Source organism: Pomacea canaliculata, linkage group LG1 (genome assembly GCF_003073045.1).
Source record: "Pomacea canaliculata isolate SZHN2017 linkage group LG1, ASM307304v1, whole genome shotgun sequence".
Taxonomy (NCBI): domain Eukaryota; kingdom Metazoa; phylum Mollusca; class Gastropoda; order Architaenioglossa; family Ampullariidae; genus Pomacea; species Pomacea canaliculata.
Window position 1 is genome coordinate 7,471,312 of NC_037590.1, and position 13,952 is coordinate 7,485,263.

Here is a 13,952-nt window from a genome sequence, read left to right on the forward strand (position 1 = left end):
TAAATGCAGATCTCTGTATGATGAATATATAAAACTATATTTAGTATCATGACAAGTTATCGTCTGTGATTCAAGTCTCATTAAGGAAGTAATAATAGCTGTAATAATGGTTATTGAAGAAAAAGAAATGTCTGAAAGAAAGTTTGAAATATTAATGAGCCTTGCTCTGCGTTTAACATTGCTGTCAATCATCAGACACGCAGGCAGGATTTGCTGGAGATGGTTGCTGTCAGGGAACATTCTGGATTCAGGAACCTTTTAATCTGGCGAACATCATGTGATGCTTCCTACAGATGTACTCGACTACAGAATATCACAAAGTCTGACAACCATGCACGTTCCTGTAAGTAAACAGTTTTAAGTAAAGAAAGATGTAGACAAAGATGCAGATTGCGAAATAAAGAATTAGTGGAATAGAAATGTACAGAAACAGGGACACACACAACCGCTTCCCTCCACCCCAAACACGGACGAGGAGAGAGAGAGATAATTTGTATATTCTTTAGGATATCAGCCATCGATTTACAACAGTACAAATATTTTGAAAGGTATTTGATTTAAGACTATGCTTATTGTTGATCATTTACTAAAAAAATAATCATCGTAATCATTTGTCCTTTAGTCCTAATTGGCTGTAGAGGCACGACGATAATTATTATCACCCTCTCTAGCTGTCTCGGTTCTCTCCCCTTGACTGGAACATGCGAGATGAAGAGGCCGGTCAGCTGTTGGATGTTGTCTGGTCTGCCCATTTCTTCTTTTGTCTGACTCTTCTAGCTCCCTGCACTGTCCTCGCCAGGGTCGTCTTTACAGTTCTGACCATCACTTGATGTGTCTGTGCCACTTCTTGTGGCCTCTCTTCGCTTTGAAAGTATAAAATCTTCATACGACCAAATTATTTCCCCTACTTCTCTTTGGTATCTCCTCACTGCCGAAGGACACTGACTGTACTTTCTTTTGAAAGTCTCTCAGACATAAAGAAATACGGAGATAACCAGGAAGCGCATGAGTCTGATCTTGAGGGGGAGAGAGACGTCAACATTCCGATAAATGCGGTTGTCTTCTCTTTTCTGGAGAATACCTCTGGTGTTGAGTCTTTGAGACTCTAATTTCTTACCATTGAGTCCGATGCTTACTGCTCATCAACTTAGTTTTCACGGAGTATGGTGCTGTGCATTTTCAAGGCTTTCATTAATATTTTGTTCTTTCCGAGCTAATCCGTCGTCGTCATCGAAAAACTACAAGTTGGTGATTGTCCTGCTGCCAGTGTCCACTGCAACCTGAAGATTTCCTAATGTTTTCTGTATGATGCTTTCAAAGATGTTGAACAATGTGAGAGGAGGTTATACAGCTTTCTCGAACCCCAACTGTTGTTTCGAACAAGTGACCGATACAGCCGAGCTCTACCCTCGCGGCTTTTGCCATGGAGACGACCCATGCCCTCGGTCAGGTTAGCGCTGGTCTTGTACCTTTAAATGGCTGCTCAGTCGTACACGACACTCCAAGTGTATACAACACCACTGTTTATGCCTGTCATGTTGCTACAAAGATAAGGGAAGTCTAAGATAAATAGAGGAAGTTGCGTTAAATATTTATTACGAGTAAATTGTTTTTATATATATAGCGAGAGAGAGAGAGCGAGAGGACGGTGTATATCCGTAATGTAACAAAATTCATTCAGATAGATAGACTCATAGATAGCCATGCATACTGTGAAGGTGTATACACGTAATGTAACAACATTCATGAGACATTTCATACCATCACTTGCCCAGTTGCCATTTCTCTAATGCCAGAAGCAGACGACAGGTAGCGGCGGTCCATCATATAACTGATCGTCAGCTGGATCCAGCGCAGCCATGAATGATGATGGTGATCGCGGCTTGCATTATTTATCGGGGAAATGCGATGTTAAATTAGAGCAATAATTTATTAGCTGTCAGCTACAAACCGCATTTTTTGAGAGGAGACAACTGAATGTTCACGACTGGCTTGAGTGCACTCAAGCGGGGTCACTCTCTTTTTTTTTCTCTCTCTCACTCACGCACCCACGCGATCATATACTTTCAAGGACATTTTTTTTTCTTTCATGTCTGTCCTTGAATTCTCTCCATCGTTGACACTTTTGTCTGTAGCCTTTACCCTTTTCTGTCAGAAAGATAGTTGAAGGAAATTATTTAACCAAAACTATACATGACTATATGATACATGACTATATGATATCACATTCTTCACATTTGCCAAACATATTCACTGTCATGTAGGGGTATGATGTAACAGTCAGGGGACTTCTTGAGACAGATTGAAAGGTTTTAGTTGTCAGTGAACAGTAAGACTACCTAGACAATGTCTGACAATGACATACTGCCAGTGTCATGGTCAGATGACTCCATACGTTTTAAACAGAAAGGTGCTTAATTCTGTGTATGGACCGCAGACTTCGCACGCAAGCCAGACATCAATTCTCCATATCGCTCGAACCTTTCATGTTTATCCACGTGCGGCACCCGGTGTGCGATGTACGGCAGTGAGACGCCCGCCTGGCGGTTACCTGGCAGGTGTGGAGCAAGCGACGACATCTCACTCCGTGCTCACCTGCCCCGTGAGACTGACTAGATCACCGACCTGACACCCTTCCCCTTCCTCCCCCAGCCTCCCTTCTGGCTGATTTGCCGCGAAAATCCTGGCGAACCGATTGATCGATTCAAGGCATCGATGCATGAGGCTGATCCTATCGGCTACCGGCGGAAAGTGAACTGGCCTCACGGCACGCAGCGGCGTTTGTAAACATCTAAACAATTGTTAGCGCTCCCTGACGGCGCGCAAGATTTTCAGATGAAGGCGAGAGGGCGTGGGAGGCTAACTAGCAAGGCGAGCAGACACTGAACGGAGACACAGATAAGGATCCCCTCCCTCTCCTTCTAAATATCTGGATAGCAGCCCGATGTAAACCGCGGTAACTAACCGCAGGAATAAAAAATAGTGGTGATGTGGTTGGAGGGGAAGAGACAGGGGGAAGTCGGTGGTGCGCATAGTGCTAGCGGCGAGTTGGAAAACTTCTCGGTTGCCTACAAGGCAGTACGCTGGTGTTGAGATTTTTACCTGAGCTTACCGATTATTTTATTGTTTTGAAGATTTATTCACTAAACGACTGTATTCCAGCTCATTTTTTTGAAAAAAAATGACTGACGATTATTCGACTCAAAAATCCTGCTATATAAATATATATCCACAGTAAACTGTTGTCACTAATATAGGGACAGGTCGAGATATGTTTACAGGGTTGACAATCGGAGGTTTGGTCTTCTACTATTTTATCTCATTTTTTAAACTGGAAAATCACAATTAGGGGAAAATAAATATTATGAAATGAATCAGCGTATAGGAAGGATAACTATGCTGTCAAAGGATGTTGTGCATCTAATACCCAAAATACCCAAAATACCAGAAGGCCAAAGTAGAGAGATGAAAAGTTAACTATCAAGTCACAGGTGGAAAAGGTAGCTGCACACGAACAAGGATGAATCGAAACATCCCGACCAATTAAAAATAAAAAAGGGGGTAAACATGTTTTCATAAGTTTATCAAAGCACTAGTGTAGGATTTGATTCTAAAATTAAAACATTCGACATCTGTTGTTTTCTCCAAACATCGGGTCACTTCGTTAATTTTTGGTTTCAATTGTCTGAGGATGCCTTTTCTCCTCCGTGCTGTCTAACAATCATTACCTGAACACTACTTAAACCCCTCTGAATGATTAATATAGCAAAGAAATTTGGTAAACACAAGTAACCCGGATTTCAGATGAAATAATATCTCGGCAAACATCGTGGCATCTTTTCTCAGATTCCAGATACCCTTTTGCATCGTCCATAAATTACCATTAGTAAACACGGAGGACTGCGGTGCTACACGCATGATGGGGGAACCTGTAGTCTCGGTGCACAATAATGGACGGAGCTGGATAACAATCTTCTCTCGCAAATACCTTTCTTTGCATGGTGCCACACTCCGACTAAAGAATGTAAACTTGAACCAGCCGGTCCACCTTTCCAATTCAAGATTTGATGCATGTATTTTTTTTTCTTACTCCACCCTCACGAATAATGACAGCTGTAATAAAAGCTGAAAACAACAGAAGGTGCAAACTAAAAGTTTGATCCGCCAGAGGAGAAGCATTATGGATGTTAGTATACCTCGTTCCTTGAATAAAGATAGTGTGATTATAAACAAATATAAAAGACTGTAAACATGGCATATGAATCTGTTGTTGGACAAAGTGGTGACTGGTTTCATCTCCCAACAGAAATGTACAACAAATATTGTCAACAAAAGATAAATTTATATTTATGTTGAATTGATCCAGTGCAAATAAGTCAGAATTCTTTTTACTTTGGTCACAGATTATTTTGAGAATGACTTGTAATTGCTTTTCAAACTTTAATTAAGTAAATTAGTTGTTGCAATACATTTAGCTCAGAGCGAAAACCATTCCTACTTTAATTTCTACTTCAGGGAACACAGGACAGCGAGTGTAATTTTCAAATGTTGACATAAATAATTTAATATTGACATCAATAGTTATGGTAACCTACAATTGAAAGGCCGGGAAATCATGCTTATAAAACATTTACTCAAGAAGAAAGCTATTAGTGTTGACCTAAGGGATCATGCAGCTTGTGACATGCTTGCACTAAATGCCTTTAAGACGGTTGAGGTCGTCTCCCCAGGATTAAGATTGGTTAACAGCTGCTACAGAGAAAAAATCACATGCGACTGAGCGAGATCTGAACCCAGAATCCACAGATTTCTACCAAATTGGTATTGCATCACTTGGCTGTTAAAACATGACCATGTTTTTTGTTTAGGAGCTCGAATCAATGCCATCGATGAGTGGACATTCTGACTTCCAATGGTAGCATGGTTTACTTGACTTTTATGTCTCCTAGGTTTGGTAAAATGTGAAAGCTGTTGTATCACTCACTGCATTAATTGTTGACAAAACAGGTCTGCAAACACTAGTATCCCTCCAGATAAAAAGTCTGAGAACAGAGCTGAGCATGGTAACACATGTCCACGTCAGCTTGCAGATCATCCACAACAACCTGTATCATTGTATCATTGTCATCTGTAGAACTGCTGCCGTCTGTGTGCCACTGATGCAGGTACTCCGCCAGGTTAGTTTGCAGTGATGAAGATATCATTGATGGAGAAGTAAGCAGCGGGGCAGAGAGCTATTTACTGACGAGTTCAGGTTCACGATGTCAACAAGTCAGGTCTTGGGGTCAAGGTTCTACGATAACAACTCCATTCACCATCGTGCTGATCGTGATGACGGACTTCTAGCATCAGTGGCATGTCCAGCAGGTTAACTAGTCAACATGTTCACCTGTAGTCTGGAACGTCATGGGGCGCCGCGTTCAGGCCAACCACCCACAGACAGTAAACAAAGCCTAGCTGTTGCGGTCATTGCACCATGAATAGCTGACCATTTCCTCAAGAGACTTTTGTTCTATGCTAGAAAGATGTGAACTTTGCTCTGAGATGCAGTTCCTACGACCTTTTGATTCGAAGGTGGGGTTGATTGGAATTGATTTGGTTTACGAAACGAAATTCTTTCCACACATTATTATCAAAGGGAAAGAAAATAACCAAGTGGTTACAGCAGTGATGGCCGAACCCGGAGGCGCGCAGGTTCGATACCTGAGGAAAGACAATGGAGGGAAAGGAGATGCATGGCATCGCCTTTATAAAAAGCTGGCCACAGGAAGTGCTCGAGGGATTTGTTGAAATAAATCTGTTTCTGGAGAAAAAAGTCAACCGAAGTGGCATAACTTGTCAACCGCATGATTTCTGAAAAAATCAGTGAAAGTAATGTACGGTATCGACTTTCAGGGTTACATTTAATTAACCTCTTTTTATTACGCTTTCCCCGTTAACTTATTCAAGGGAAGATACCACGCTTTTCAAGGACCAGACCAGTGCATCCACAGTTACGTCCCTTTATTAAAAAAAACCCCCAAAACACAGCAGGTCGGCACAGCTGGCGTAACTTGGTGATTAAGATGGTGGAAAACCTTTCTAATTCTAGATTTTATCTAATATTCAAGAATAAAGGTGCACAAGACGAACCCTTTCCCCAGAGTGCATAATCACCGCTAGGTGGAAGCACTTTCTCTTCCAAAAGCAGCACACATGTGAAAAGGTGAAAAGTGTACTTGGCTCTGGTAGAGAAGGTCGGTGGTTCAAACTACCCATGAACACTCTGCTAAGAACCTGAGTTATCAGAGAAGAGAAAGGCATGGAAAGTTGAGGGCTGGGTTTTGCATTTAACATGCTGAACCCTAGCCACGGTGAACCATTTAGTTTCTATGCATCCTGACCACATCAAAGTTATAGGACACCTTCACTCCACCTTACAGTAAGGATAGACTACATGTAAATTTATCAGATTACTAGATCAATGTGACGAATGTTTCACCCAAAACTAATTTCATCTTTTGAGACATTTATACTTTCTTTTTATTGTTTGAATGTTATGTCAGTTTATAACTTGTTATAAGAACGGTTTTTATTTGATTGAAATGTTTTTGCATACCATTAATTAGAAATCCAACAGTCTGCATGGCTACAACACTGTCTTGCTTATGTAAATGCAGAGTTAGGACACATGTACAGCTAACATGCATTGACATGAAGTCATGTTCCTGAAATTCCAAACCATACCAGGTTACCTTTTTCTCATCAAAGCAATACAGCATAGGGTTATATCTTCCACATGCAGGAAGAAGGAAATCATTCATTACTTTTATAAAACATCCACAAGAACATGTTACACATGACTGGGGGTTCAGAGAAGATGAAAGTAGAAAAAAAGTATTAAAAAGAGAAGCAGGAGATGAGGCAGAATTTCTGACACCCTGGATCAGTCAACAACTCTTAAAAAACTATTTTTATATAATTTATTGGTATATAAATACTAAAAATAATTACTGGTCTTGCCAGTTCTCAAAAACAACAATAATAATTGAGGAATGTATACCCATGAATGCGAATATCTTCATAACTATAGCTCAATAGTGTTGATACACCCATACTGAATGAGATAATATATAGCAAAATAAGTTGACCAGGTATTCTTTTTTGACTGGTGAAGAAAGAAACACTAGACCAGAATTTCTTCAACCAAATTATCAATACACAAATTTCTTGATATGTTAATCAGTGATATGCGAAGGTGTCTTTACACTTTGGTGCTGCTTTAAAAAAAAATTGTACATACTGAGAGTAATATGTGATATTCTACTCAATTTGATAAAAGCAGCAAAAAGAGCTTAATTACCAGCCAGCTGGCCAATCCATCCAAAAGACAACAAAACTTAATTTAAAAGATAAAATCTGAATGAGAAGTAAAGAGTAAACTCAGTGGCAAAAACACTGCATATCCTACGACGAAAGCATTCAGCACTATAAAACTATAAATAGATCCAAGACGTCATGTTAACAGTGACAGAAAGACAGATTTTAAGTACTGTTTGCAGATTACTATGGAGAAAAAAAAGTAGCATTTATTGCTGTCCCACACTTAAAGATGTTTGCCATAGATAGTTTACAACATTCCTCTACAATGGGATGATGGGAGAAGAATGCACATCTGGTCTTTCTCTTCTCTATTCCTCTCCCCCCACTGACACACACACACCAACATTCTTTCATCTCTCTCTCTCACGAGTGTACACACACATAAAAATATAATTATCTTCCTCAGGGTACCTGAACACATTTAGAAGTAAAAAAAGTAAAGAAGTGTACATATACTTGCTCCGTAATGAACGCCATTATATTGTTTACTATTAAGTTGAAACCTCAAACATAACTGAAATGTTGATTTTCTACAGCCAACCACTGTTGACATTCATGTAACCAGCAGCATGTGATGTTGACATGGGGCAGATGACCTCCCGAAAACTGAATAATTATTATTACACATTAAATATAAATATCTTCCTCAGGGTACCTGAACACATTTAGAAGTTAAAAAAAAGTAAAGAAGTAAAAACCTTAAAAATCATACTTTTGAAACAAGAAGGAAACCAGTATAATCCTTTTTATCACACCAAGGGAACCCCTAAGAGATTGAGGAAGTTGATAGTTTCACCTATTTTCGGTCCAAAATGTCAAACACAGGGGATGCGGAGATGGAGATCAACAAAGGTGTTGGCGATGGATTGGACATGTGCTCTGCCAGTAGACGGCAGATCTCTGCAGTCGACCTACGATAGACTCAAGACGGCCGAAGAAAATGAAACGTGGAGAAGAACAGTGGAGAGGGAGATGAAAGGAAAGGGTTGGACCCAACCCGACTTATACCCAACCCTGACAGCTTATGTTCTATTGTCTTTTTTTGAGCATGTTGAATGTTGCATGTTGAAAAAAAAATGTAGGTACATTTTTTTATAGATATATATACTGCTTTTGGCAGTCCACTTACCCTATATTATGATTTTCTGCAGAAATCATATAAAATGAGTACATTTTACAAGAACCTGCGTGTTTTATGGGTCACCTGTCATTTCAACCCAAACCATATAGCTTCAGTTCTTGCAACCATATCATCCCAACACCAAAAGTCAAATCCATCCAGACTCAAAAGATGAATTGATCTTCAACAACAGGAGTAGAACATTTAAGAGAGCATCTTTGTTTGCCAGGGTATGTATGTATTAATTGATTGCTCTAGTCTGGAGAGTTGGTTCCCCTATTAATCCTCAATACAGACTCACAATGGCAGAGTAAGAATGACCAAGTGAAAGCAAAAATAACAAACACATTATGCTATAGTTTTTAAGATCATTATTTCAACATTTAAATAAACAAACATAAATTTATAGGTGTCTGAATTCATAATTCATGGAATAATAGAAAAACTGATTGATCTCCTTCATATGACCTCTCTATACATTGACCCGTTTTTTGGTGAATTTTAGTGAGTCTTAATAGGAAGGGTTTTACTGTATTTGCAAAAATTCAACAAACGTCTAAAATCCATCGGTGATTATAGGCACTTGAAAATGATCCATGAAGTAGCGCATCTCCACTTCACAATTCACTGTCCATGGAATGACATGAACTCCAAGATTTCTCCACCATTGCACTTCCACTCTGATAATGTAAAAAAGTCAATGTGTATATAGAGAAAGATTATTGTCAGCACTTACACTATCCATTTTCCCTTCAACTCAAAGATTAAAACATTTAATAAATGACAGTAACTTTAAAGCCACATATTAGTTTTATGAATAACATGATAAATTACTTGATAAACTCTACTGGCCGTCATCTTGTACTAACCTGAGGTCATCATTTGTATCTATTGTTGTTGGGAATGTGTGTGTGGGAGAGACACTATTTCAATATGTACATTTACATTATTTCTTTTATATTCTGTATATGTATTATATAATTGCTAGTACAAGCACTATTTTGAATTGCCCCATGGGGATCAATAAAATTGTATTGCAATGTACAGAGAAAGATGTAAAGAGAACAAAATGGCAAAGAGTCTAAAGCAAAATAATCACTACAAAAGAATATATATTAACTGAAGGTTCAATCCGAAATTGGGGAAAAAAATAAACTATTAGCAAGACTGAAAGAATGCATTGTGTGAGAGATTTGCAAAAAGGTTAACATCCTCAAGACATATTAGTTAAACTCAAAGATTCAAGGAACAGCATTCAAAAGAGAAATATAATCTCTACAGGAATGAGTTAATTAGATGGGCTTGTTTGTGTCTTCTTGACCATCATCTTATCCATTGTCTCTTAAGCCAGTGTTGTCTACTTTCTTTTTCTTTTATCTTAGTCCTTCACATATTCCTCTATGATTAAAAAGAAAATAAGAAGCATGCAGAATGAAGAAGCACCTGCTCAGGCTTTGTTTGTTTATCAAGAAGAATGAGTTGCCACAAATAAGCCAGGTTAGAGAATAGGTCATCCAGTTGAAGATCCAATCCAAATATGGAGTAAAATAACTGAAAAAGCCTGCACGTCTTGGTGTAATACAGTCCCCCTCACATGAAATAAAATGCTTTTGAAAGGTTAGACCAGTGATCACTCTTGGGTTCATGGCTCTCACCTGAAAGATCACAAGATACTATTAGTAGTTTCTTGCATCTCTTGTATCTCTCTTAACTATTTGTCCTCTTTGTGAATTAAAATTTTCAAATTACCATAAAAAGTCTTTAAATAAATGTGATGAAACCACAATTATAACTTTTGTAAAATTTTAATAATGTTAAAAAATAGGTTTAAATGAAGAACATTTTTTGTTTCTGCAAAACAATTCTTAGCTTGAATCATGAGTGCATTTGAGGTCATTTGCTGTTACTTGATGTCCTGCCTCTTCCTCTGACCAGGTAATAAATTCTCTTCGCTATTCTACTAAATATGACACACCCTGTAGATGACATATGGGTTGAATGAACAAACAGCAGCTGTATCATACAGAAGCGGATAGTTTTTGAAAAGCCCATCTATAAGCCGTGCAGTCTGAAAATCATGAGAAGTAAAATCTCTGCATGTATAAATATCCTGGAAGATCTTTCTTACCTACAACATGCATAATAAATATCAAATCATTTATATATTCCATAATGCCGAAGACACACTTGCATTTATATTTTTAAAGACAAGCAAATCTAGCATAAAAAAGGTCATGGTGTCTATAAACATTTACTTCTGCAACCTGGAACTATAAGCAAAGGATGTAAATTCATGGAATTAATGGCACTGTTTAGCTTTGTTTTACAAACATGCTATTTTGTTCTCTATTGCATTTTCGTGGTAGTGATAATGAACTTAATAAATTAATTCACACCAAGACAGATGATGCTCAATGATCATAATAAGAATGTTAGCCAAGTTAACAATGCAACATTTGCACAATAAAACTTATAATAATGAATAGTAATTCACTAATCTGTTCATTTATACAGATTAAGAAGGCCCACCTGATAAGCAGAATCCTTGCAGTCAATGAAGAGAAGCAGATTGTGTTTAAGGCATTCCTGAACACACTCTTCTAGGGTTGGAACCGTCACTGGTTGTTTATATCTGAATTTAAAGTAAGATTGTTGTGAAAATTCCAGTAATAATAATAATAAATGGAAGAGTTGTATAGTGCATGCTCACACTCATAAGGAGCATGCTCTTAGCTCTTAAAATAAGAACAAGACATAGACAACATACAAAGAATGGAAGAATAGACAACAACACTGACGATGAATAAATGACAAATATACAAAATGCAAAGAGGAACCAAGTAACAAGAACTGAGAATATTGTTATTTTGCAGAGGAAGATGAGTAGGAAAGTAGCAATAAGCGAAAAAAGGAGGGTTGGGTGAAAACAGACTAGAATTGTGTAGGAAAGTAGCAATAAGCGAAAAAAGGAGGGTTGGGTGAAAACAGACTAGAATTGTGTAGACTGTGTTAGGAACAATGCTGAAGGAAGAGGTGCATTTTCAGTGCAGATTTGAAGGATTTGTAGGTGGGTGGTGGATATGGGAAGGGAGAAAGTTTCATTGTTTTGCTGCATAGTAACTAAAACTCATGTGACCGTAGTTAGGATATGGTCATTAGACGAAAAGAATAGTCATCTGGCGGGGATGCAGGGGAAGAGAAGTTCAGAGAAATAGCCAGGGCACGAGCCTGCAAAGAAATTAAAATATAGTGCGGACAGTTTGTACTGAATACAAGAGCAGATGAGTAGCCAGTCCAGGAAGCAAAGGACTGGAGTCACATGGTTCTGTTTTCTAGCTCTAAGCAGCAGACATGCAGTGGAGTTCTGTACTTTCTGCAGTTTATGGTTCAAGTATCAGGGGCAGAGAGCAGCCCGGTGGCGCAAAGGTTAGCGCTGTTAGCGCCTGTCACCAATACAGTGAAGGTTGGCTGCCCTGAGTTCATTTCTCATCTCGGGCATGCTGTTCTTTCTCTGCACGTGGCATCTGTTTACAGGGCTGGCTGCCCTCTGCCAAGGACGGTCCCAAGCCCGGCTGAAAAAGGAGGAGGGTTGGGCGTGGGGCCAGCACCCCCACCCCGTAAAACAAATCCTTGCTACCGAAACATCGACAACAGTTAAGACTGTAGTCGATGGCCTATGCCCCAGGAGGGGCGAAGAGCGTAAAAAACGTAAAAAATATATAAGTATAAATATGCTGCGTAACATATCAATGATATAATGATAAATCAGATAGCCTTTCTTCTTCTGAGAAGCTGAAGGAAGTTTTCCAGCCATAGGCCTGAATAGATCTCAAACCTATGACCTTGCTCTGAAGCTGCACTATTCTCCCTGCCATTCCCTCTTAAATAACCTTTAAAACTCAAATAACCTTGCTAAAAGCCTAGAGTAATTTTTAATCTTTTTTATAGCGTTTTACATGTATGCAAGGTAGTATGCTTGGAGGAAAACAGAAATACACACACAAAGACATACACTTGCAACATTCAAACATGCAGCCAGTAATTAACACTATCCTTATTACAATTGATCAGGATCAGAACATGGATCTTGGGCATGATAACAGAGAACTATCAACTTTTTCCTAATCACCTGCTTTTATGTTGAGCTGAAGCATCCAATCTTCTTATCTCATCAAAAGTCATTTGACGAACTTTACCATGTCCATTTGTTGTGCGATCTACTGTGTCATCATGAAGCAGAATCCCTATTCCATCTGCAGTGAATCGCAAGTCAACCTCTACTCCTGCTACCCCTTGCTTGGCTGCCTGTGTGTTCAATGTAATTTTGAATGTGTCTAGTTTATAAATAATTCAGCCTTTTGAAAGTATAGATGAAGGCATGCAATTAAAGAGGTTTCTTGAAATAATAGCTGCTATGAAAATTACCACAACTCTACTCTGAAATTAAAAGGGTACGTATGCCTGTAATGATATAAACAGCCCTTTTACGAGAGATTTAGTAGTTTATATAAACCCTTTGATCTACATATATTCAAGTAAACATAAACTCAAACCTTGCTATTTTGCACAGTGCATTTTCACATGCTTATGAAAACTGGAGAAAATGAGGATGAGAAACACTCCTCCCTCTAGTGCATGCACACACACAGAGCACCCCAACCAAAACACACTCTTATATTCTCGAATAAACACGCAGACACATATCTTACTTCATGAATTGCTTGCAAAGTATTTTCAGGAGCATCAGTACAGCCCCCACGATGTAAAATAGTGCGACGAAGAAATGTAGCGTCTGCACTTTCTTCTTCAGGAGGCGGCTCAAACATCCGCAGAAAGTTCTCCAGTCTCTCATGAGACACTTGGGGAAAACTGAAGAAATATATTGCAGAAAATACAACTAAAGTCCCGGCAACTGATAGCCATTTACCCCCTACGATTCCAAGGACTGCAAACAGAATGACCAAACCGGACGCATATAAACTGTTCCTATAATTGATTGCATCCATTCTGCTTCCAGTGAAAATAACAACGTGCGTCCGTTAGTTGCCGGGGAGTCTGGGAATCAAGAACCGCAACTCTTACAGAAAATTCTGAGAGTTAGCGAACTTGGGTAAATCATCGTTGCTAGGGACGCTACAAAGATCTCGCCTTATGTATAATGAAGATCAGGGTGGGGAACATCCGTCCTAAGAAATGATTTAATTTATTCCACCAAGGCAACTGCAGATTTCAGTAAATCTTTTTTTCCACAGCAACATAAAAGTACATTAAGGGAATAACAGTAACAACATAAATTTGAGGGACAAGCAAGGAATGTGGAGATACGACACATACAAGTACATGACAAAAGAGACACGTATGCTCGCGACATCCTGTCTCCCAGGAAGGTATCCGTTAGAATAACAATGAAAGTAGGAAGGATATAGTGATTAATTTAAAAAGTAGTAACACCAAGAATCAAACAGTGCAA

At 38.9% G+C, this 13,952-nt stretch overlaps 1 protein-coding gene across 2 annotated transcripts; it reads right to left on the minus strand.

Moving 5' to 3' along the window:
* Positions 1-6,948: 6,948 nt before the first annotated feature.
* On the minus strand, positions 6,949-13,561 carry LOC112571396 (glycerophosphodiester phosphodiesterase 1-like). Of its 2 annotated transcripts, XM_025250333.1 has the most exons (6): positions 13,192-13,561; positions 12,612-12,787; positions 11,012-11,114; positions 10,458-10,550; positions 9,926-10,137; positions 6,949-9,162 (listed from the first exon to the last, which is right to left on the minus strand). In XM_025250333.1, exons 1-6 carry the CDS (start codon positions 13,486-13,488, stop codon positions 9,039-9,041), a joined length of 1,005 nt encoding a protein of 334 aa, XP_025106118.1. In that variant the 5' UTR covers positions 13,489-13,561; the 3' UTR covers positions 6,949-9,038. The 2 variants fall into 2 exon arrangements, with proteins under 2 accessions (XP_025106118.1, XP_025106122.1); XM_025250337.1 differs by lacking the exon at positions 10,458-10,550.
* Positions 13,562-13,952: the final 391 nt, after the last annotated feature.

Coding starts and splice junctions, on each gene's coding strand:
- LOC112571396 (XM_025250333.1), bottom strand. CDS start 13,488: ATGGATGCAATCAATTATAGGAACAGTTTATATGCGTCCGGTTTGGTC. Junction 12,788..13,191: donor CTTTGCAAGCAATTCATGAA/GTAAGATATGTG, acceptor TTGAACACACAG/GCAGCCAAGCAAGGGGTAGC. Junction 9,163..9,925: donor AACAAACAAAGCCTGAGCAG/GTGCTTCTTCAT, acceptor TTACATTATCAG/AGTGGAAGTGCAATGGTGGA.